Source organism: Oncorhynchus mykiss, chromosome 13, assembly GCF_057628025.1.
Source record: "Oncorhynchus mykiss isolate SJ-2025 chromosome 13, ASM5762802v1, whole genome shotgun sequence".
Taxonomy (NCBI): domain Eukaryota; kingdom Metazoa; phylum Chordata; class Actinopteri; order Salmoniformes; family Salmonidae; genus Oncorhynchus; species Oncorhynchus mykiss.
In genome coordinates, this window is record NC_143034.1 from 15,833,444 (window position 1) to 15,858,167 (window position 24,724).

Here is a 24,724-nt window from a genome sequence, read left to right on the forward strand (position 1 = left end):
GACATCTAGCTAATATAGCATCCCTCTGTTTGAGCAGGGTGTTTGAGTAGGCTAAACTAGATAGCTGCATTTGCTAGCTAAGGAAGAGAAAGTGAAAAAAAATATTTATATCTCTCTCCTGCTTCTCCTTCATTTTGAAAGTACTGTGTTTGTTCAAAACTGTTCAACTATTGTTTTTCTCTCTGAGTCAACTACTCACCACATTGTGTGCACTGCAGTGCTAGCTAGCTGTAGCTTATGCTTTCAGTACTAGATTGATTCTCTGATCCTTTCATTGGGTGGACAATACGTCAGTTTATTCTGCAAGAGCTCTGACAGGTTGGAGGACATGCTCTGGAACTTGTCATAATTACTGTGTAAGTCTATGGAAGGGGGCGAGAACCATGAGCCTCCTAGGTTTTGTATGGAAATCAATGTACGAGGGCACGGAAGCTAGCTGTCCTCCAGCTACACCATGGTGCTACCCTACAGAGTGCTGTTGAGGCTACTATAGACCTTCATTGCAAAATAGTATGTTTAAAAAAATGTAGTTGATGACATAGTTTTTTCTTAAAATGATAACTTTTTAAATATTTAAAACATGTTATTTTTATGAGATTCACTAAGGAGTAGTGAGGGGGAGAGAGATCGAGAGTATGGGGGGAGAGAGATCGAGAGTATGGGGGGAGAGAGATCGAGAGTATGGGGGGAGAGAGATCAAGAGTATGGGGGGAGAGAGATCGAGAGTATGGGGGGAGAGAGATCGAGAGTATGGGGGGAGAGAGATCGAGAGTATGGGGGGAGAGAGATCGAGAGAGAGTCAGATAAGATTCTGTTAGTGAGACTCTTCTTCTTCACAGGTTCTGAACTCTCCACCTGAAATGAGACAACTCAGTGAACACCGCCGTGTGTGTGTGTGTGTGTGTGTGTGTGTGTGTGTGTGTGTGTGTGTGTGTGTGTGTGTGTGTGTGTGTGTGTGTGTGTGTGTGTGTGTGTGTGTGTGTTGAACAGTGCTGGGTGTTGATCAATGACAGTTTATCTCCTTACAGTAATGTAGCAGGTCTGACGAGCCTACAGCCTTGCCACTCATTGGCTACGTGGTTCAATGGCGCCATCATGTGTCCAATAGGCAGAAATAACATCAAATTGGAAATAGTCATGAATCAATGTATTAATAATTAATTAATGTCTTTATTGTCAATTTGTTTTATTATTTACTACATGATGCTGATATGATGTTTATACTGTATTGACACTGAACCACACTGTAAAAGCTAGAAATGTAAAACATCTTTAATTAATCTAAATATGATTTTTTTAAATAATAAAACAAGCAATATCATGACCCTGAACAATATGGTATTATTTAATATAACATGTGGAATAATGTCTGACAGCAATACAAAGTAAATCATCATTAAACACATCAGGATCAACTTGATCTGGGCCTCCTGAGTGGTGCAGTGGTCTAAGGCACTGCATCACAGTTACTAGCTGTGCCACTAGAGATCCTGGTTCGAGTCCAGGGTCTGTCGCAGCCGGCCGCGACCGGGAGACCCAGCGGGTGGCGGGTAATTGGCCCAGCGTCTACCAGTTTAGGGGAGGGTATGGTTGGCAGGGACGTCCTTGTTTCATTGCGCTGTAGAAACTCCTGTGGCGTGTCGGGTGTGACACAGTCGCCAGGTGCACAGTGTTTCCTCTGACACATCAGTGTGGCTGACTTCCAGGTTCAGCGGGCAGTGTGGCTTGGTTGGGTTAAGTTTCGGAGGACGCGTGGCTCTTGACCTTCAACTCTCCCAAGTCCATACGGGCGTTGCAGTGATGAGACAAGACTGTAACTACCTATTGGATAGAATGAAACTGGGGGGTAAAAGTAAAACATTTCTTGGACTGGACATGATAACATGCTACATTAGACTATATATGGATAACAGGCTACATTAGACTATATATGGATAACAGGCTACATTAGACTATATATGGATGACAGGCTACATTAGACTATATATGGATAACAGGCTACATTAGACTATATATGGATGACAGGCTACATTAGACTATATATGGATAACAGGCTGCATTAGACTATATATGGATAACAGGCTACATTAGACTATATATGGATAACAGGCCACATTAGACTATATATGGATAACAGGCCACATTAGACTATATATGGATAACAGGCTACATTAGACTATATATGGATAACAGGCCACATTAGACTATATATGGATAACAGGCTACATTAGACTATATATGGATAACAGGCTACATTAGACTATATATGGACAACAGGCTACATTAGACTATATATGGATAACAGGCTACATTAGACTATATATGGATAACATGCTACATTAGACTATATATGGATAACATGCTACATTACACTATGTATGGGTAACAGGCTACATTAGAATATGAATGGACAACAGGCTACATTACACTATGTATGGGTAACAGGCTACATTAGAATATGATTGGACAACAGGCTACATTAGAATATGAATGGACAACAGGCTACATTAGAATATGATTGGACAACAGGCTACATTAGAATATGATTGGACAACAGGCTACATTAAAATATGAATGGACAACAGGCTACATTAGAATATGAATGGACAACAGGCTACATTAGAATATGAATGGACAACAGGCTACATTAGAATATGATTGGACAACAGGCTACATTAAAATATGAATGGACAACAGGCTACATTAGAATATGAATGGACAACAGGCTACATTAAAATATGAATGGACAACAGGCTACATTAGAATATGAATGGACAACAGGCTACATTAGAATATGAATGGACAACAGGCTACATTAGAATATGATTGGACAACAGGCTACATTAGAATATGAATGGACAACAGGCTACATTAAAATATGAATGGACAACAGGCTACATTAGAATATGAATGGACAACAGGCTACATTAAAATATGAATGGACAACAGGCTACATTAGAATATGAATGGACAACAGGCTACATTAGAATATGAATGGACAACAGGCTACATTAGAATATGATTGGACAACAGGCTACATTAGAATATGAATGGACAACAGGCTACATTAAAATATGAATGGATAACAGGCTACATTAGAATATGAATGGACAACAGGCTACATTAGAATATGAATGGACAACAGGCTACATTAGAATATGAATGGACAACAGGCTACATTAGAATATGAATGGACAACAGGCTACATTAGAACATGGCAAAAAGGCAAAAGTCTCACAAGTTTGATGATTGTTTCAGAAACATGACATAAATAAATATAGAATTATATACAATGCATTGGGAAAGTATTCAGACCCCTTGACTTTTTTCAAATGTTGTTACGTTACAGCCTTATTCTAAAATAGATTAAATAAAAATATACCACACTTTACCATAATGACAAAACAAAAACAGGTTTTTAGAAAGTTTTGAAAATGTTTTAAAACTAAAAAACAGAAATATGTTATTTAGATAAGTGTTCAGACCTTTTGCTTTGAGACTCTGAACTCAGCTGCATCCTGTTTCTATTAATCATCCTTGAGATGTTTCTACAACTTAATTGGAGTCCACCTGTAGTAAATTCAATTAATTGGATATGATTTGTAAAGGCACACACCCATCTATATAAGGTCCCACAGTTGACAGTGCATGTCAGAGCAAAAATAATGAGGTCGAAGGATTTGTCTCTAGAATCAGAGACAGGATTGTGCTGAGGCACAGATCTGGGGAAGGGTACCAAAACATTTCTCTATTTTTTCATGTCCAAGAACACAGTGGCCTCCATCATAGAATACGTTTGTAACCACCAAGACTCTTCCTAGAGCTGGCCGCCTGGCCAAACTGATCAATCGGGGGAGAAGGGCCTTGGTCAGCGAGGTGACCAAGAACCCGATGTTCACTCTGACAGAACTCAAGAGTTCCTCTGTGAAGATGAGAGAGCCTTCAAGAAGGACAGCCATCTCTGCAGCACTCCACCAATCAGGCCTTTATGGTAGAGTGGCCAGACGGAAGCCAATGGCACATGAAAGGCTGCTTGGAGTTTGCCAAAAGGCAACTAAAGTTTCTCAGACCATGAGAAACAAGATTGTCTGGTCTGATGAAACCTGATGCCAAGCATCGCACCTGGAGGAAACCTGGCACCATCCCTACGGTGAAGCATGGTGGTGGCAGCATCATGATGTGGGGATATTTTTCAGCGGCAGGGACTGGGAGACTAGTCAGGATCGAGGGAAAGATAAATGGAGAAAAGTACAGAGAGATCCTTGACGAAAACCATCTCCAGAGGGTTCAGGGCCTCAGACTGGGGTGAAGGTTCAACCTTCCAATAGGACAAGGACCCTAAGCACACAGCCAAGACAAAGCAGGAGTTGCTTCGGGAGAAATCTCAATGTCCTTGAGTGGCCCAGCCAGAGCCCGGACTTGAACCTGATCGAACATCCCTGGAGAGACCTGAAAATTTCTGTTCAGTGACACTCCCCATCCAACACGGCCAAGCTTGAGAGGATCTGGAGATAAAAATGTGGAGAAATTCCCCAAAAACAGGTTTACAAAGCTTGTAGCGTCATACCCAAGAAGACTCGAGGCTGTAATCGCTGCCAAAGGTGCTTCGACAAAGTACTGATTAAAGGGTCTGAATACTTATGTAAATGTGTTATTGCAGTTTTTTTTGTGTTTATACATTTGCAAAATTGTCTAAAAACCTTTTTTGCTTTAGCATTATGGGGTTTAGTGTGTTGATTGATGAGGAGAGAACTATTTCATCAATTTGAGGAAAAGTTATAAAAAGTCAAGGGGTCTGAATACTTTCTGAATGCACTGTAAGATATAAATGGAACTCAAGGTTTCCTACGTCAGAAATACAACATTTTTCAACGTAAAATATGCATAATAAAATGTTAAGGTCCCTTTCATACTCATCATTGTTTCAAAGTCATAACTGACCCTAGATCAGAACTCCTGCTCTAAGTGTGAATAGAGTCGTCCTGTAGCTCAGTTGGTACATTATGGAGCATGGGTTCAATTCCTGCTGGGACTTCCCATACGAAAAGTGTTTTCAAACATGACTGTAATGACTTGGATAAAAGTGTCTACTAGATGGCATATATTATTAAATACTGTTATAAACTGGGTAGTTTTGGCCCTGGATGCTGATTGGCTGAAACAGCATTTCAGAAGTCTATACTGTATATCAGACAATATACCACGGGTATGACGTTAAAAGACTTGTTTACTGTTCTATTTATGTTGTTAACCAGTTTAAAATAAGCCGTGGAACAGTATGTTGGTCATATACCACAAACCCCTGAAGTGCCTTGTTGCCATTATAAACTTAAGCAATAAGGCCTGAGGAGGTGTGGTATATGGCCAATATACTACCGCTAAGTGCTGTTCTTATGCACAATGCAACGCGGAGTGCTTGGATGCACCACAAACCCAGAGGTGCCTTATTTTAAACTGGTTACCAATGTCCTTAGACCAGTAAATACAAAATGTTAATACCCATGGTTTACGGTCTGGTATACCACGCATGTCAGCCAATCAGCATTCACTGCTCAAACCACCCAGTGTATAAAGGTCAATATTCCACACCTCCACAGGCATTATATCACTTAGTTTAGACATACAGGTCCAGATACACAAGGTTATTGTCAAACTTCTTCTGTTCAAGTCTTCTTGGTTCTGGGTTTGTTGTGTTCAGGTCTTCTTGGTTCTGGGTTTGTTGTGTTCAGGTCTTCTTGGTTCTGGGTTTGTTGTGTTCAGGTCATCTTGGTTCTGGATTTGTTGACTGTGTAGAGAACAGAGGAGTCCTCTCCTGCTTGTGCTGCTGCGGTTCTGAAGAGAGAAACAAAAATGAAACAAAGACAGTGTCCCAAATGGTGGCACCCTATAGGGCTCTGTATAAAGTAGTGCACTAAATCGGGAATAGGGTTCAATTTGGAACAGAAGAACAGTTCCTCAAAACCATCATCACGTCACTCCCTCATTATAGACATGTCATAGTAACTGTCCTGAGATGTCCATTGTTGGGTTCATAGTTTGGGTTCATAGTGGTCTCAAAGGGTCAACTGTTTTGCTTATTGATGACATCTCCTACAATAAACAGCAGCATATGAATGACCTTAATGCAGAATAAGCTCACCTGTTGGTAGCACTGGGGAGGTTGAATTTCACAGCAGCGTACTGGACATCCTCATCCTCTTTCTGGGGCTGAGGCACTTGGACGGTGGAGTACATAGGCACTTCCTGGTTTTTGGAGCCAGAGAAGTGGACACTGGCGTAGTGAACATCATCCTGGTTGTCTGTGTCAGCTGTCTGTGCTGCAGTAGAGGTCATGGCCACGCTTGAGATGTTGTCATACACTGGACTAGAGTCTCCCTGATGGAGAGAGAGAACAGACAACATGAGGAGTGAAAATGTTCCACAAAGAATACACAGTCATCACAGTCTCCTTCTGATTCCAACAGACTCACCTGTCCAACGTCTGCTGTGTCTCTTGTGTTGGTGGGTTTGGAGGCCTTCTTCCTGTTTTGCACATTCATTAATAAATGCATTGCGTCATAAATGAAGTTAACAATAAATCAGAGGGCTACATTTAAATAATGAACAACATGATACTATGCATTTTCACTCACCTGAACCACATGAGTCCAGAGAAACAGAGGATGAGAACCAGAACAACCACTATGATTCCTACAGCTGCAGTCAGAACTGAGGTTTGTTTCCCTATAATACAATATGGATGATATGAGTCCAGAGAGACAGAGGATGAGAACCAGAACCACCACTATGATTCCTACAGCTGCAGTCAGAACTGAGGTTTGTTTCCCTATAATAAAATATGGATGATATGAGTCCAGAGAGACAGAGGATGAGAACCAGAACCACCACTATGATTCCTACAGCTGCAGTCTGAACTGAGGTTTGTTTCCCTATAATAAAATATGGATGATATGAGTCCAGAGAGACAGAGGATGAGAACCAGAACAACCACTATGATTCCTACAGCTGCAGTCTGAACTGAGGTTTGTTTCCCTATAATAAAATATGGATGATATGAGTCCAGAGAGACAGAGGATGAGAACCAGAACAACCACTATGATTCCTACAGCTGCAGTCTGAACTGAGGTTTGTTTCCCTATAATAAAATATGGATGATATGAGTCCAGAGAGACAGAGGATGAGAACCAGAACCACCACTATGATTCCTACAGCTGCAGTCAGAACTGAGGTTTGTTTCCCTATAATAAAATATGGATGATATGAGAACACAGCATTATATAATTAACTAAAAATAAACTATAATACTTGTTAAGGGATCTTATAACCCAATGTATAGTCATAAACTAAGGTGTAATAAGCCAAAACATCATGATTAAGATTAGATTGAAACATGTAGGTTTGTATTGAGCTGTATTTTACCTGCTACAATGATCATCAGAGCTGTAGAGTTCATAGATCCTCTTCCATTCTGGGCCTCACAGTAATATTCTCCTCTGTCCTCAGAGATGATGTTAGTGATGCTGTAACTCTGTCCTGATGCTTTTGGTGAGGTTACGTTCTTCTTGTACCAGGTGTATTTGTCCACAGGTGGGTTGGCATCACTGCTGCAGGTCAGAGTCACTGAACTGCCCTCCACTATTTCACCAGAGGGACTGACTGACACTGAGGTGTTCTTTGGAGCATCTAGTAAAGCAGAATATGTCAGAGGGTCAGGACTGTAGTATACTACCTCAAATGACATCATGTCAAAAATAAATCATATCTAAAGTCAGAGAACTATCACTTACACAAAACATGAACAATAATACATTTGGAGATACTTTAGGACTAGAGTGTCTACTAAACTATTCTTCAAGTGTCTGATGTGCTGAACATTCTAACTATAGACATGCAAACATCTATGACATTGTCTGTAATTTCTATGTAATGATGAATGTGTATAGATAAAGCAGTAATACTCTTCTCATTGATATTAAATGATTGATACTTTCTAAGTAGAATAGTAGTTTAATACACACTCACACACTGCAGGAGAGTGGAGGTCCTCATGGTGTTCTACAGTACAAGAGTAACTGTCTGCAGAATGACCCAACACTACTAGGATATTACTAGAGTATTGTTGGGAAGTGGGCTCATCTAGACGTTGTCCGTTCTTGTACCAGATGTAGGTGGGGTTGTCAGTCAGAGTACAGGTGGTGATACAGGTCAGTGTCTTCTGTCCCTCTGCAGCAGGAGTCACCTTCACCTGCAGACCTGAAACAATATGTATAAAACCACATACACCTCTGTGTTAACAGGATGGTTAATATATTTCTCCTGTAATTCATTATGATATACAGTTGTATCATACAGGGTAGTATTACCTGTGACAGACAGAGTTGTTCCTGGGAAACTATGACCCCAGTCAAAGTAGTCTGTTTTAAAAGTGAAGCGATACTCAGCTGAGTCCTCCTCTCTCAGATCTGTGATTCTCAGAGTGAAGGGACCTCTGTATGTTCCAGTGTACTCCACACGACCTGCATACCCTGGGTCAGTGGTTAGGTCTTCAGGGGTCGACTTATCACTTCTAAGCCAGAATGTTGATGTGGTGGAATAATAACCAACATAAGTACAGGATATGTCCACTGTTGACCCCTTCAAGACACAGATTCTCCTCTTGGTGTAAGTCACTCTGTTGCAGCTCTGACCCTGAACACCTGAAACACAGTGACATAACAAGAGGTCAACTGGATCATATTCTCAGTTATTTCTAGAAATGCTAAAAGTTCTCAAGTTCTCAAAGTGAAACCAACACACAGGTTGAACAGTATTGTTAATTAAAGAAACACTCACACACTGCAGGAGAGTGGAGATTCTCATGGCCTTTTACAGCACAGGAGTAACTATCGTCATAGTTACTGGAGACTGGGTCTTTGTACTGGGGGGAGGTGCTCTCATCTAGATTTTGTCCGTTCTTGTACCAGATATCGATGGGGTTGGGGTTACTCAGAGTACAGGTGGTGATACAGGACAGTGTATTCAACTCTGATCTCCTTTTAGGAGTCACCTTCACCTGAAAACCTAAATTAAAGGAGAGCAAAAAATAGTATATGGTTCAGAATTGGTTTGAGTTAATTATTAACATCATGACTCTTCAAAACTTTATAATGTGCTATACAGTGTTACCTGTGACAGACAGAGTTGTTCCAGGGAAGCTGTACCCCCATCTTGCCTCATCAGTTGTAAATCTGAACTTGTACTCAGTTGAGTCACTTTCTCTCAGGTCTGTGATTCTCAGGGTGGAGTCCTTTTCTGTTTGTCGATGGTATTCCACACGATCTGCATACTCTGGGTTCAGGCTCAGGTCTTTAGTGACACCAGACTCCCATTTGTTGAACCAGGACACTTCTGTGACGTTATGCCAACTGGGATGTGTGTAAAAGCAGGATATGTCCACTGTTGACCCTTTCAAAGCACAGATACTCTGATGGGTGTAAGTCACATTCATACAGCTCTCACCCACAACACCTGAAACAAAATGCAACTGATCAATTCCTGAAACCATAATGAGACTCAATGTTATAGATGTGTTGGACAGGTTCATTTAGAATAATAAACAATATATATATTGACATACATCTATAAAACTGTTTATCATTCCAATATATCTAGTTAAGAATATTGACAGAGAAAGTAAAACCATTCTTATTTGTTCCAAATGATACTACATAAAATACTAGTTTATTTCAGACTCACACACTGCAGGAGAGTGGAGATTCTCATGGCCTTTTACAGCACAGGAGTAACTGTCTTCATAGTCATTGGAGACTGAGTCTTTGTACTGGGGGGAGGTGCTCTCATCTAGATGTTGTCCGTTCTTGTACCAGATGTAGGTGGGGTTGTCAGTCAGAGTACAGGTGGTGATACAGGTCAGTGTCTTCTGTCCCTCTGCAGCAGGAGTCACCTTCACCTGCAGACCTGAAACAATATGTATAAAACCACATACACCTCTGTGTTAACAAGATGGTTAATATATTTATCCTGTAATTCATTATGATTTACAGTTGTATCATACAGGGTAGTATTACCTGTGACAGACAGAGTTGTTCCTGGGAAACTATGACCCCATTCAAAGTTGTTTGCTTTAAAAGTGAAGCGATACTCAGCTGAGTCCTCCTCTCTCAGATCTGTGATTCTCAGGGTGAAGGGACCTCTGTATGTTCCAGTGTACTCCACACGACCTGCATACCCTGGGTCTGTGGTTAGGTCTTCAGGGGTCGACTTATCACTTCTAAGCCAGAATGATGATGTGGTGGAATAATAACCAACATAAGTACAGGATATGTCCACTGTTGACCCCTTCAGGGCACAGATTCTCCTCTTGGTGTAAGTCACTCTGTAGCAGCTCTGACCCTGAACACCTGAAACACAGTGACATAACAAGAGGTCAACTGGATTGTATTCTCAGTTCTTTCTAGAAATGCTAACAGTTCTCATAGTGAAATCAAAACACACAGAGGTTAAACAGTATTACAGTATGAATGAAATAAACACTCACACACTGCAGGAGAGTGAAGATCCTCATGGTGTTTTACAGCACAGAAGTAGCTGTCTACAGCATTAGGGTAGACTGAGTAGGGTAAAGTGTTCTCAGTTACAACCTGTCCGTTCTTGTACCAGATGTAGGTGGGGTTACCAGTCAGAGGACAGCTGGTGGTGCTACAGGTCAGTCTCTTCCATGTTGACGTCTGTGAATAAGGAGTCACCTTCACCTGCAGGTCTGGAGTAGACAACATCAACTTGAATCACCTGTTGTCTAGTGTCGTCACATGATGCAATACATTTACCCTGAAGAAGGTGATGTCGAAACATTGGTGTATTTTAAGCAACAAATGACTGGGAGGTTATACATATGGAGTGTGACTCTCTTTGTTGTTACAGCTTCCAGTTTATTCTCCATTAGTCAGCACCTCGACACTAAATCATTTTATATGGGTGTGCACCAGCTCATTATTTTATTAGATTAATACAAATCAAGACAATTTCCAGACCTAAAGGGTTAATGAAGATTAAACAGAACATCAGACAATAGAATGTTACCTGTGACAGACAGAGTGACTCCAGGACTGCCAGTATATAGAATGTTACCTGTTACAGACAGAGTGACTCCAGGACTGCCAGTATATAGAATGTTACCTGTTACAGACAGAGTGACTCCAGGTCTGCCAGTATATAGAATGTTACCTGTTACAGACAGAGAGACTCCAGGACTGCCAGTATATAGAATGTTACCTGTTACAGACAGAGTGACTCCAGGTCTGCCAGTATATATAATGTTACCTGTAACAGACAGAGTGACTCCAGGACTGCCAGTATATAGAATGTTACCTGTTACAGACAGAGTGACTCCAGGTCTGCCAGTATATAGAATGTTACCTGTAACAGACAGAGTGACTCCAGGTCTGCCAGTATATAGAATGTTACCTGTTACAGACAGAGTGACTCCAGGACTGCCAGTATATAGAATGTTACCTGTTACAGACAGAGTGACTCCAGGTCTGCCAGTATATAGAATGTTACCTGTTACAGACAGAGAGACTCCAGGACTGCCAGTATATAGAATGTTACCTGTTACAGACAGAGTGACTCCAGGACTGCCAGTATATAGAATGTTACCTGTTACAGACAGAGTGACTCCAGGTCTGCCAGTATATAGAATGTTACCTGTTACAGACAGAGAGACTCCAGGACTGCCAGTATATAGAATGTTACCTGTAACAGACAGAGTGACTCCAGGACTGCCAGTATATAGAATGTTACCTGTTACAGACAGAGTGACTCCAGGTCTGCCAGTATATATAATGTTACCTGTAACAGACAGAGTGACTCCAGGACTGCCAGTATATAGAATGTTACCTGTTACAGACAGAGTGACTCCAGGTCTGCCAGTATATAGAATGTTACCTGTAACAGACAGAGTGACTCCAGGTCTGCCAGTATATAGAATGTTACCTGTTACAGACAGAGTGACTCCAGGTCTGCCAGTATATAGAATGTTACCTGTAACAGACAGAGTGACTCCAGGTCTGCCAGTATATAGAATGTTACCTGTTACAGACAGAGTGACTCCAGGACTGCCAGTATATAGAATGTTACCTGTTACAGACAGAGTGACTCCAGGTCTGCCAGTATATAGAATGTTACCTGTTACAGACAGAGAGACTCCAGGACTGCCAGTATATAGAATGTTACCTGTTACAGACAGAGTGACTCCAGGTCTGCCAGTATATAGAATGTTACCTGTTACAGACAGAGTGACTCCAGGTCTGCCAGTATATAGAATGTTACCTGTTACAGACAGAGAGACTCCAGGACTGCCAGTATATAGAATGTTACCTGTAACAGACAGAGTGACTCCAGGACTGCCAGTATATAGAATGTTACCTGTTACAGACAGACTGACTCCAGGTCTGCCAGTATATAGAATGTTACCTGTTACAGACAGAGTGACTCCAGGACTGCCAGTATATAGAATGTTACCTGTAACAGACAGAGTGACTCCAGGACTGCCAGTATATAGAATGTTACCTGTTACAGACAGAGTGACTCCAGGTCTGCCAGTATATATAATGTTACCTGTAACAGACAGAGTGACTCCAGGACTGCCAGTATATAGAATGTTACCTGTAACAGACAGAGTGACTCCAGGACTGCCAGTATATAGAATGTTACCTGTAACAGACAGAGAGACTCCAGGACTGCCAGTATATAGAATGTTAACTGTAACAGACAGAGTGACTCCAGGACTGCCAGTATATAGAATGTTACCTGTTACAGACAGAGTGACTACAGGACTGCCAGTATATAGAATGTTACCTGTGACAGACAGAGTGACTCCAGGACTGCCAGTATATAGAATGTTACCTGTGACAGACAGAGTGACTCCAGGACTGCCAGTATATAGAATGTTACCTGTGACAGACAGAGTGACTCCAGGACTGCCAGTATATAGAATGTTACCTGTAACAGACAGAGTGACTCCAGGACTGCCAGTATATAGAATGTTACCTGTAACAGACAGAGTGACTCCAGGACTGCCAGTATATAGAATGTTACCTGTGACAGACAGAGTGACTCCAGGACTGCCAGTATATAGAATGTTACCTGTTAAAGACAGAGTGACTCCAGGACTGCCAGTATATAGAATGTTACCTGTAACAGACAGAGTGACTCCAGGACTGCCAGTATATAGAATGTTACCTGTAACAGACAGAGTGACTCCAGGACTGCCAGTATATAGAATGTTACCTGTTACAGACAGTGACTCCAGGACTGCCAGTATATAGAATGTTACTGTACCTGTTACAGACAGAGTGACTCCAGGACTGCCAGTATATAGAATGTTACTGTACCTGTTACAGACAGAGTGACTCCAGGACTGCCAGTATATAGAATGTTACTGTACCTGTTACAGACAGAGTGACTCCAGGACTGCCAGTATATAGAATGTTACCTGTTACAGACAGAGTGACTCCAGGAATGCCAGTATATCTCCCTCTGGTCTGGTCTGTTATAAAGCTGAACTTGTACGTAGCTGAGTCTCTCTCTCTCAGGTCTGTGATTGTCAGGGTGTGGCCATTCATCTTATCACTACGATACGTCACACGTCCTTTGTAGTCTGGCTCACCACTCAGACTCACAGGATTCCCCTCAACATCATTTGTTATGAACCAGAAGGTTGTTGTGACTATACCACTGGGATATGTGTAAGAGCAGGACAGCTCTACTGTTGACCCCTTCAAGGTACAGATACTCTGAGTGGTGTATGTAACACTCCAGCCATATTGACCCAGTACCACTGAAACACAGTTAGACATCACAAGGACGTTACATTAAGTTCAAGGTCTTGTGACTCACACTAACACTTTGTTCCATAGTTGCTGAGTTGAGACATAGATACTCTTTGGTTGAGTGTGAATGGAAACCACAGATAAGCTTCACTCAGTGAGGTGAGAAAGACAACTGTTTAAAATGGAGTGGAGACGCCAAATGTGTCGACAGTAGAACATAAAAATGGTTATGCTTTTAGAAATGTCTGTAGATTGATAAACAGAGCAACAAAAAGATAAGAATGAGACCATACCTGCTACAGACCAGAGAAAGACCACCAACACACTTCCTGCTGTTCTCAAGGCCATTGTTGCATCTCCCACCCTGCAGTCTTAGAAACATAAACAACAACTCACTCTATAGCTGGTGATTAACTCCAGCTGATACATTGAAATATAAACTGTAAATGGGGTACAGGACCTCATTACTGAAAATGAACCAGGCTCATATTGTGTTGTGATGTATTGTGCTATATGGTTGTCTATGTGAATACTGTCTGTCTGTAAGTCTATTGCACTATGTATGTAATGTGTGATGTGTTGCATGTCTGTCTACATCTGTCTATTTAAGATGACATGTATGAGGCAGAAAACAATTTATCTAATGGATACAGTAAAGTCATCATCATCATCAACAACAACAACAACAATCACTTATCGAACAGATCTGTATTATTGTAAACACATATTTTAAGGGGGTAGCTCAGCTTCAATATTGCAGATAGATTGTGGCTTCAATCAATGTAATTGTCTGAATCTTTTCCAGTTCCCTATTTATATTTTTTGTAAATATATACAATATATATCAAATATAAATATATATATATACATTATATTGAATATATATATATATACATTATATTTAATATATATATATATATATATACAGTATACATCATATATGTCATATAAGTCCCTTTTTCAGGACCCGGTCTTCCAAAAATATTTTGTAAAAATGCAAATAACTTCACAGATCTTCATTGTAAAGGGTTTAAACACTGTTTCCTATGCTAGCTCAATGAACCATAAACAATTAATCAACATGCACCTGCGGAACGGTCGGTAAGACACTAACAGCTTACATGCTATCTGCAATTAAGGTCACAGTTATGAAAACTTAGGACACTAAAGAGGCCTTTCTACTGACTCTGAAAAACACCAAAAGAAAGATGCCCAGGGTCCCTGCTCATCTGCGTGAACGTGCCTTAGGCATGCTGCAAGGAGGCATGAGGACTGCAGATGTGGCCAGGGCAATAAATTGCATTGTCCGTACTGTGAGACGCCTAAGACAGCGCTACAGGAAGACAGGATGGACAGCTGATCATCCTCGCAGTGGCAGACCACGTGTAACAACACCTGAACAGAATCGGTACAAACGAACATCACACCTGCAGGACAGGTAAAGGATGGCAACAACAACTGCCCGAGTTACACCAGGTATGCAAAATCCTTCCATCAGTGCTCAGACTGTCCGCAATAGGCTGAGAGAGGCTGGACTGAGGGCTTGTAGGCCTGTTGTAAGGCAGGTCCTCACCAGACATCACCAGCAACAGCGTCGCCTATGGGCACAAACCCACCGTCGCTGGACCAGACAGGACTGGCAAAAAGAGCTCTTCACTGACGAGTCACGGTTTTGTATCAACAGGGTTGATGGTCGCATTCGTGTTCATCGTCAAAGGACTGAGCGTTACACCGAGGCCTGTACTCTGGAGCGGGATCGATTTGGAGGTGGAGGGTCCGTCATGTTCTGGGGCAGTGTGTCACATCATCATCGGACTGAGCTTGTTGTCATTGCAGGCAATCTCAACGCTGTGCGTTTAAGGGAAGACATCCTCCTCCCTCATGTGGTACCCTTCCTGCAGGCTCGTCCTGATATGACCCTCCAGCATGACAATGCCACCAGCCATACTGCTCTTTTTTTTTGTGATTTCCTGCAAGACAGGAATGTCAGTGTTCTGCCATGGCCAGCGAAGAGCCCGGATTCCAATCCCAATGAGCACGTCTGGGACCTGTTGGATCTGCGGGTGAGGGCTAGGGCCATTCCCCCCAGAAATGTCTGGGAACTTGCAGGTGCCTTGGTGAAAGAGAGAAGTAACATCTCACAGCAAGATCTGGCCAATCTGGTGCAGTCCATGTGGAGGAGATGCACTGCAGTACTTAATGCAGCTGGTGGCCACGCCAGATACCGACTGTTACTTTTGATTTTGACCCCCTCTTTGTTCAGGGACACATTATTCCCTTTATGTTAGTCACATGTCTGTGGAACTTGGTCAGTTCATGTCTCAGTTGTTGAATCTTGTAATCTTCATAGAAATATTGACACATGTTAAGGGAATAGGGTGCCATTTGGGATACACCCACTGTTGGCCATTGTGTTTAGTACTGGTACCTAATAATAATGTCCTCAATAATGTTGGGTCAATAACAACATAATAAACTAATGAAACACAACACTGGCTAGTACTTGACCAAGTCACATTTAAGCACACAAACACTGATGTCTATAGTAGTATTAGCCACTATCAGATTCTGTTACACTGTTGACCCTTATGTACAGCAGAGGAGGCTGGTGATAGAAGGAGATGGTGCAGCAGTGGACTATGTTGTGTTTTTTATAATAGTTTTTATAATAATTTATAATAGTTTTAATAATAGTTAACTTTTTTAGTTCTTAATGTCTCTGCCATCATTTCCTATGGCCGAAACAGCTTCTAAACATCAGAACAGTGATCACTAAACTTGATTTGGATGAACATTTCTGCTTCAACGAGTCTGCAACTTTGGAAAACAAATGGTGCTATTTGGAACCTTAGAGGGTTATTTGGCTCTCCACATAGGAGAACACTTTGAAGAACCCTTTATCTTTCCAGGTAGAACATTTTTGGATTCCATGTAGAACCCTTTCCACAGAGGGTTCTACATGGAACACAAAAAGGTTCTACCTGGAACCAAAAATAATTATATCTAGAACCAAAAAGGGTGCTCCTCCTTTTTGAACCTCACCTGTGCTCCTCCTTTTTGAACCTCACCTGTGCAACTAGGGGCAACAAAACTCTAGTTCACCTATACTCTACACATGCATAAAAAGCCCTCCCTTTGGCAAATCAGACCATATCTTTATCCTCCTGCTTCCTGCCTACAAGCAAATACTCAAACAGGATGTACCAGTGACGCGCTCAATACAGAAGTGGTCCGATCAGGTGGATGCTAAGCTACAGGACTGTTTCACCAGCACAGACTGGAATATGTTCCGGGATTCATCCAATAACATGGAGGAATAGATCACGTCATTCACCACTTCATTAATAAGTGCATCGCCGACATTGTCACCACAGTGACCTACAGACGTACCAACCAGAAGCCATAGATTACAGGCAACATCTGCACACATCTGCAAGGCTAGAGCTTCCGCTTTCAAGGAACGGGACACTAATCCAGATGGTTAAAGAAATTCAGCTATGACCTCCGATGAGCAATCAAACCGGAAACGCGCCAATACAGGACTAAGGCTGAATCCTACTATGCTTACAAAGGGAAATCCAGCCGCGAGCTGCCCAGTGACACAAGTCCACCAGACGAGCTACAGTAAGTTACTTCTATGCTCGCTTCGTCTATTATCTATCCTGATGCCTAGTCACTTTACCCCTACCTATGGGGCAGCAGGTAGCCTAGCGGTTAAGAGCGTTGGGCCAGTAAAGGTTGCTGTTTTGACTTCCTGAACTGGCAAAAGCAGTCAATTCTGCAGTTCTGCCCTTGATCAAGGCAGTTAACCCACAACAACAACTGCTCCCGGGCATCGATTACGTCCATTAATACAGCCCCACAAACCTCTCTGATTCAGAGGGGTTGAATTAAATGTAGAAGACACATTTCAGTTGAATGCATTCAGTTGTGCAACAGACTAGGTATCCCCCTTTCCCTTATATGTATGTACATAAACACCTCAATTACCTCGTACCCCTGCACATCGACTCTGTACTGTGAAACAGATGTTATTTTTACTCGTTATTGATATTCGTTATTCACTCTGTATTTATTCCTTGTGTCACTATTTCCCTCAAAACATTTATACAGTGTAAGTATTCAGACCCCTTTACCTATTTTGACATTTTGTTACATTACAGCCTTATTCTAAAATGGAATAAATAAACTATTTCCCTCATCATTCTACACAGGATACACCATAAATACAAAACAAAAACGTTTTTTTTTACACAAGTATTCATAACCTTTGTTATGAGATTCGAAATTGAGCTCAGGTGTATCATGTTTCCTTTGATCATCCTTAAAATGTGATTGAAGTCCACCTGTGGTAAATTCCTGTCTATATAAGGTCCCACAGTTGACTATGCATGTCAGAGAAAAAACCAAGCCATGACGACGAAGGAATTGTCTGTAGAGCTCCGAGACAGGATTGGGTCTAGGCAAAGATTTGGGGAAGGGTACAAAAAATGTCTGCAGCATTGAAGGTCCCCAAGAACACAGTGGCCTCCATCATTCTTAAATGGAAGAACGGAGCAATCGGAGGAGAAGGGCCTTGGTCAGGTAGATGACCAAGAACTCGATGGTCACTCTGACAGAGCTCCAGTGTTCCTCTGGGGAGATGGGAGAACCTTCCAGATGGATAACCATCTCAGCAGCACTCCACCAATCAGGCCTTTATTGTGGAGTGGCCAGATGGAAGCCACTCCTCAGTAAAAGGCAGATGACAGCCAGCTTGAACTTTGCCAAAAGGCACCTAAATGAGATTCTCTGTTCTGATGAAACCAAGATGGAACTCTTTGGCCTCAATAGCCAAGTGTCACGTCTGGAGGTTACCTGGCACATCCCTACGATGAAGCATGGTGGTAGCAGCATAATGGTGTGGGGATGTTTTTCAGCTGCAGGGACTGGGAGACTAGTCAGGATTGAGGGAAAGATGAGAAAAGTAGAGAGCGATCCTTGATGAAAACCTGCTCCAGAGCGCTCAGGACCTCCCAACAGGACAACGACCCTAAGCACACAGCCAAGACAACGCAGGAGTGGCATCGGGACAAGTCTCTGAATGTCCTTCAGTGGCCGAGCCAAAGGCAGGACAAACCCGATCGAACATCTCTGGAGAGACCTGAAAATAGCTGTGCAGCGATGCTCCCCATCCAACCTGACAGAGCTTGAGAGGATCTGCAGAGAAGATTGAGAGAAACTCCCCAAATACAAGTTGCCAAGCTTGTTGCATCATACCCAAGAGGACTCAAGGCTGTTATCGCTGACAAGGTGCTTCAACAAAGTACTGAGTAAAAGGTCTCAATACTTGTGTGATATTTCAGTTTACATTTTTAATAAATTTTCAAAATTGTATAACATACTGTTTTTAGATGAATTATTATGGAGTATTGTGTGGAGATTGATGAGGGGGAAAAACAATTGAATCCATTTTAGAAGAAGGCTGTAACGTAACAAAATATGGAAAAAGTCAAGGGGTCTGAATACTTTCAGAATGCTCTGTATTTTTATCTTTAACTCTGCATTGTTGGAAAGGACACATTAGTCCGAATTTCAACCCACCATCACTGTGTCTCATGTTAATACTACTCCTAAACACAACCCACCATCACTGTGTCTCATGTTAATACTACTCCTAAACACAACCCACCATCACTGTGTCTCATGTTAATACTACTCCTAAACACAACCCACCATCACTGTGTCTCATGTTAATACTACTCCTAAACACAACCCACCATCACTGTGTCTCATGTTAATACTACTCCTGAACACAACCCACCATCACTGTGTCTCATGTTGATACTACTCCTAAACACAACCCACCATCACTGTCTCATGTTAATACTACTCCTATACACAACCCACCATCACTGTGTCTCATGTTAATACTACTCCTAAACACAACCCACCATCACTGTCTCTCATGTTAATACTACTCCTGAACACAACCCACCATCACTGTCTCATGTTAATACTACTCCTATACACAACCCACCATCACTGTGTCTCATGTTAATACTACTCCTAAACACAACCCACCATCACTGTCTCTCATGTTAATACTACTCCTGAACACAACCCACCATCACTGTGTCTCATGTTGATACTACTCCTAAACACAACCCACCATCACTGTCTCATGTTAATACTACTCCTATACACAACCCACCATCACTGTGTCTCATGTTAATACTACTCCTAAACACAACCCACCATCACTGTCTCTCATGTTAATACTACTCCTGAACACAACCCACCATCACTGTCTCATGTTAATACTACTCCTATACACAACCCACCATCACTGTGTCTCATGTTAATACTACTCCTAAACACAACCCACCATCACTGTCTCTCATGTTAATACTACTCCTGAACACAACCCACCATCACTGTGTCTCATGTTAATACTACTCCTAAACACGACCCACCATCACTGTGTCTCATGTTAATACTACTCCTAAACACGACCCACCATCACTGTGTCTCATGTTAATACTACTCCTAAACACAACCCACCATCACTGTGTCTCATGTTAATACTACTCCTGAACACAACCCACCATCACTGTGTCTCATGTTGATACTACTCCTAAACACAACCCACCATCACTGTCTCATGTTAATACTACTCCTATACACAACCCACCATCACTGTGTCTCATGTTAATACTACTCCTAAACACAACCCACCATCACTGTGTCTCATGTTAATACTACTCCTAAACACAACCCACCATCACTGTCTCTCATGTTAATATTTCTCCTAAAGATCTTACGAAGCATACACCTAATCAATGTTACTCTCAGTCTTTAGGTCATTTTCAAACAAGTCTCCACAACAATCTCTTGCTTTGAGAGTCCTTAAAATACCATGCTAAAGTATTATATGTGTAACCCCATGTACAATACTGTATCAGATTAATATACGCAGAAATACATCTACAGAGTATACTGTAAATAACAGAAAAACAAAACATACATTACAATAGCATCGCCATGCTCATAACAGGATACAGAAGTTCATGGAAACAAACAAATGATAAAATAAACATATTTTAAGATATAGTCAAGCATACTTACAGAGTGAAGGGGAGATGTGTTGTTACTGGAAGTCTATATAAATAGACACTGAGTGTGTGGTTGGAGGTTTGAAGTCTGTGGTTGACACAACTTTGAAGCAGTCAGGGACAATAGAGTTGAGTAGAGGGCATACTTGCTTCAAAGCCTGTTTTAGCATGACTAAAGCCATTGAATACACCATTTCAGTTGGTATGAAGACTGTTATTAAACTTATGGAAGTTGAAGATATTAACTACTTTAATATGGAAATAGCCCTCAATGGTGCTGCTCATTCTGTCACAGAAGACATCATGACAAAGATGTCAAGATGTACCTTCTATCCAACTCTATGTCAGGGACCAAGAAGCTTATGCAGAGAGGGCTTCCTTCCGCAGTCACTCAGATAGTGTTCGAGAACATCAAAACTGATGTATCATGGGTAAATTGTGACTGACTGACTGGTCTATTAATAATATTGAGTAGTTATTCATCATGCAAGGTGATTTGTAGATCTCGACTTGCCTATAAAGTTGGCTGCAATGTCGAACACTCCCACATTTACAAAAATCCCATTCAAGTCACGGGACTGATGTTAAGATTTCACATATTAACATTCTCACATCATGTTCAAATCATCTGGAAGTGACTTTGAGCTTCACAACGCATTTTTTTAAACTTTTGATTGATTTTTAAATGATGTGCGAGAAATGCCTCTTATTAGTCACATGACGAATGGGATTTGTGCCACGAATGCTAAAACGTTAGCTAGTGGAAACAGTGTCAGGGGAAACTAAAACAAAGCAGGGACTGGTGTCACACCATGTTCATAGACTGCTAAAAGGGAAGGGAAACCAATGTGTCATTTTGTAGCTTGGGTGAAACTTCAAGATATGATAACAATATATTAGTAAGATAATATATTAGTAAGAGAATAGAGGTGTAATGTCTGGCTTTGGTTTGGTGCCATAGCTCTTTAGTCCATGTTCTATGGTGGTTCTCTTCAGTCCATGTTCTGTGATGGTTCTCTCAGTCCAGGTTCTGTGGTGGTTCTCTTCAGTCCAGGTTCAGTGGTGGTTCTCTTCCCTCCAGGTTCTGTGGTGGTTCTCTTCCCTCCAGGTTCTGTGGTGGTTCTCTTCCCTCCAGGTTCTGTGGTGGTTCTCTTCCCTCCAGGTTCTGTGGTGGTTCTCTTCCGTCCAGGTTCTGTGGTGATTCTCTTCAGTCTAGGTTCAGTGGAGGTTCTCTTCCCTCCAGGTTCTGTGGTGGTTCTCTTCCCTCCAGGTTCTGTGGTGGTTCTCTTCCCTGGATGGTCTGATACACAGAGTGCTGAGCATCTCTCTGAAGAGATGTGAACACTCAGAGAGAGGGACAGCGACACAGGAAACACAGGTATGAGCACTTTACACACTGCTCTATAGTATTCTCTCTCACTTCTACTTTCTGTGTTCATCTCTCTCCTCTGTGTCTGCTGTCTTTCTCTCACTCACCCACTTACCCACTCACACAAACAAACACAAATAATATATACAAAATAAAAACATTCATGAATATGTTATAACATACCTACTGGCAGAGTGTCTGGTCCTCATTTTCAGTGGTGTGTGTGTCCCAGTTAGGGTCAGGATGGACACTCTGTGGAGAGAGAGCTGTGTCAAGGTACAGGGAAAATAGTAGAAAGAGACTATTGTGACACAGTAAAAAATAAAAGCAGTAACTTATCAACAGGTAGTGTGTTGATATCATGACCATCTGTAGAGCATCTATCCAGACTATCCAAATAAAGTGGCTAAAAAACTATATCACTGTAAATCCCTTTATCACTGAGTTTTCCCTCTAATACACAGATGGAAGAAATCCTATTCTATACAGATGTAAACACAAACCAAGACTAATGCCCAGAACTAAATGGAATTCAGCAGTTTAGATTTATTGAATGTAACTGTACCTGTGACAGACTGAATGACTCCAGGATCACCACTATATTTCCTTACGGTCTGATCTGTTATAAAGCTGAACTTGTACATAGCTGAGTCACACTCTCTCAGATCTCTGATTGTCAGGGTGTGGCCATTCTTCTTGTTGCTACAGTACATCACATGACCTGTGTAGTCTGGTTCATCACTCAGAGTCACAGGATTCCCCTCAGCATCATTTTAGTGAACCAGAAGGTTGTTGTGATTGTATAACCACTGGGATATGTGTAAGAGCAGGACATCTCCACTGATGACCCCTTCAAGGTACAGATACTCTGAGTGGTGTATGTCACACTCCTGCCAACCTGACCCAGTAACACTGAAACACAATCACACATTATAGTGATTATACATTACAGACCCATTTCCTCACACTAACAGCATTTGTCCACACTGTGTTGCCGTACTCTACTTGCTGAGTGTGAATGGAAACCACAGAAAGGACCTAAGTGTTACTCAGTGAGGTGTGAAAGACAACTATTCCAGAAAATAAGAAGCCCCTAACAGACGATGTCACTGAACACACAGAATAACATTAAGATAACATTACTAAAACATTATGAATGAGACCATACCTGCTACAGACCAGAGAAAGACCCCCAACACACTTCCTGCTGTTCTCAAGACCATTGTTGCATCTCCCACCCTGCAGTCTTAGAAACATAAACAACAACTCACTCTATAGCTGGTGAATAACTCCACCTGATACATTAAAAACAGTCCAGGGTCCATATTCACAAAGTGTCTGTCACGATCGTCGTATTGAGGAGACCAAAGTGCAGCGTGGTGTGAATGCATACTTTAATGAACGGACAAAAAAAAACACGTAGTACACTAAACAAACTAACAAGACGACCTCTAAAGAAACTGAGTGCTAACATGCAACATCACATAGACATCGATGATAACCCACAAAATACCCAAAGAAGATGGCTGCCTAAATATGGTTCCCAATCAGAGACAGCGATAAACAGCTGCCTCTAATTGAGAACCAATCTAGGCAACCATAGACACCTTGATAGTAAACAACCCCATAAACCTACAAAACCCCTAGACAGTACAAAAACACATACATCACCCAAGTCACACCCTGACCTAACCAAAACAACAAAGAAAACAAAGAATACTAAGGTCAGGGCGAGACAGTGTCAAAAATGTAAGTAAAAGTAAAATGATAGAGTGAGTCAACTTATCGTCGTAGCTGTGCATAGAAACAAGAAGTGTGATTTTAGTGACTGACACATTGTGAAAGTAGCCTAGTCAGGGATTTAAGACAATCACATGCATCAACAGCATGTCAGAAAGGGATGTACTGGATGTACTGCTAAAGACAGCATAGCTATTTACATTTCTTCATTTGAGGAGATGAGCCTACATGTTTTAAAGGGGCTAAATGCAGCCCATTTTCAACATAGTCTTTTCTTTAAATACAGATCCACAACAAAGTGTTGACTGTTCTATATGGTTTCTTAATGTGTTTCCTCACAAGATGTGACCCATCACTCCTCATCATCTCCATCAAAGTGCTACTGAAGGTTCCAGTGTTCTAGACTAGAGCTCCTCCTACTGGCATCTCAACATTACTGCAGCCTCCAGTCTCTCTTCATATGCCCCAATCATGTCCTCATCCACTTGGATCAATAACAAAATATCAAACTGGTAATAAGGTGCCTGAGAGGTCCCGATTCCCAACCCTTTCCCAAGTGTGCAAGTTCACTCTTCCCGTCATGGATTTAAAAGTATGAGACTGGTGTGAACATTGGAGTTTCCATATTTGTTAGCTGAATCCATATCAGTGGAACAGGCAAAGCTGAAATCTTTGCCCTATACACATTCTAT

At 41.6% G+C, this 24,724-nt stretch overlaps 2 protein-coding genes across 2 annotated transcripts; both read right to left on the bottom strand.

The window, feature by feature from the left end:
• Positions 1-6,058: 6,058 nt before the first annotated feature.
• Positions 6,059-6,645, bottom strand: LOC149978734 (uncharacterized). Its single transcript, XM_090195502.1, has 2 exons — positions 6,471-6,645; positions 6,059-6,375 (listed from the first exon to the last, which is right to left on the bottom strand). Exons 1-2 carry the CDS (start codon positions 6,549-6,551, stop codon positions 6,136-6,138), a joined length of 321 nt encoding a protein of 106 aa, XP_090051628.1. The 5' UTR covers positions 6,552-6,645; the 3' UTR covers positions 6,059-6,135.
• LOC149978735 (uncharacterized) lies at positions 6,625-14,004 on the bottom strand. The gene is made up of 9 exons (XM_090194530.1): positions 13,496-14,004; positions 10,538-10,786; positions 10,068-10,400; positions 9,736-9,957; positions 9,166-9,507; positions 8,833-9,060; positions 8,364-8,696; positions 7,420-7,683; positions 6,625-6,632 (listed from the first exon to the last, which is right to left on the bottom strand). Exons 1-9 carry the CDS (start codon positions 13,854-13,856, stop codon positions 6,625-6,627), a joined length of 2,340 nt encoding a protein of 779 aa, XP_090050656.1. The 5' UTR covers positions 13,857-14,004.
• Positions 14,005-24,724: the final 10,720 nt, after the last annotated feature.

Coding starts and splice junctions, on each gene's coding strand:
- LOC149978734 (XM_090195502.1), bottom strand. CDS start 6,551: ATGCATTTATTAATGAATGTGCAAAACAGGAAGAAGGCCTCCAAACCC. Junction 6,376..6,470: donor ACACAGCAGACGTTGGACAG/GTGAGTCTGTTG, acceptor TCTCTCCATCAG/GGAGACTCTAGTCCAGTGTA.
- LOC149978735 (XM_090194530.1), bottom strand. CDS start 13,856: ATGTCTAACTGTGTTTCAGTGGTACTGGGTCAATATGGCTGGAGTGTT. Junction 9,508..9,735: donor TCTCCACTCTCCTGCAGTGT/GTGAGTCTGAAA, acceptor ATTTTGTTTCAG/GTGTTGTGGGTGAGAGCTGT. Junction 8,697..8,832: donor TCTCCACTCTCCTGCAGTGT/GTGAGTGTTTCT, acceptor ACTGTGTTTCAG/GTGTTCAGGGTCAGAGCTGC.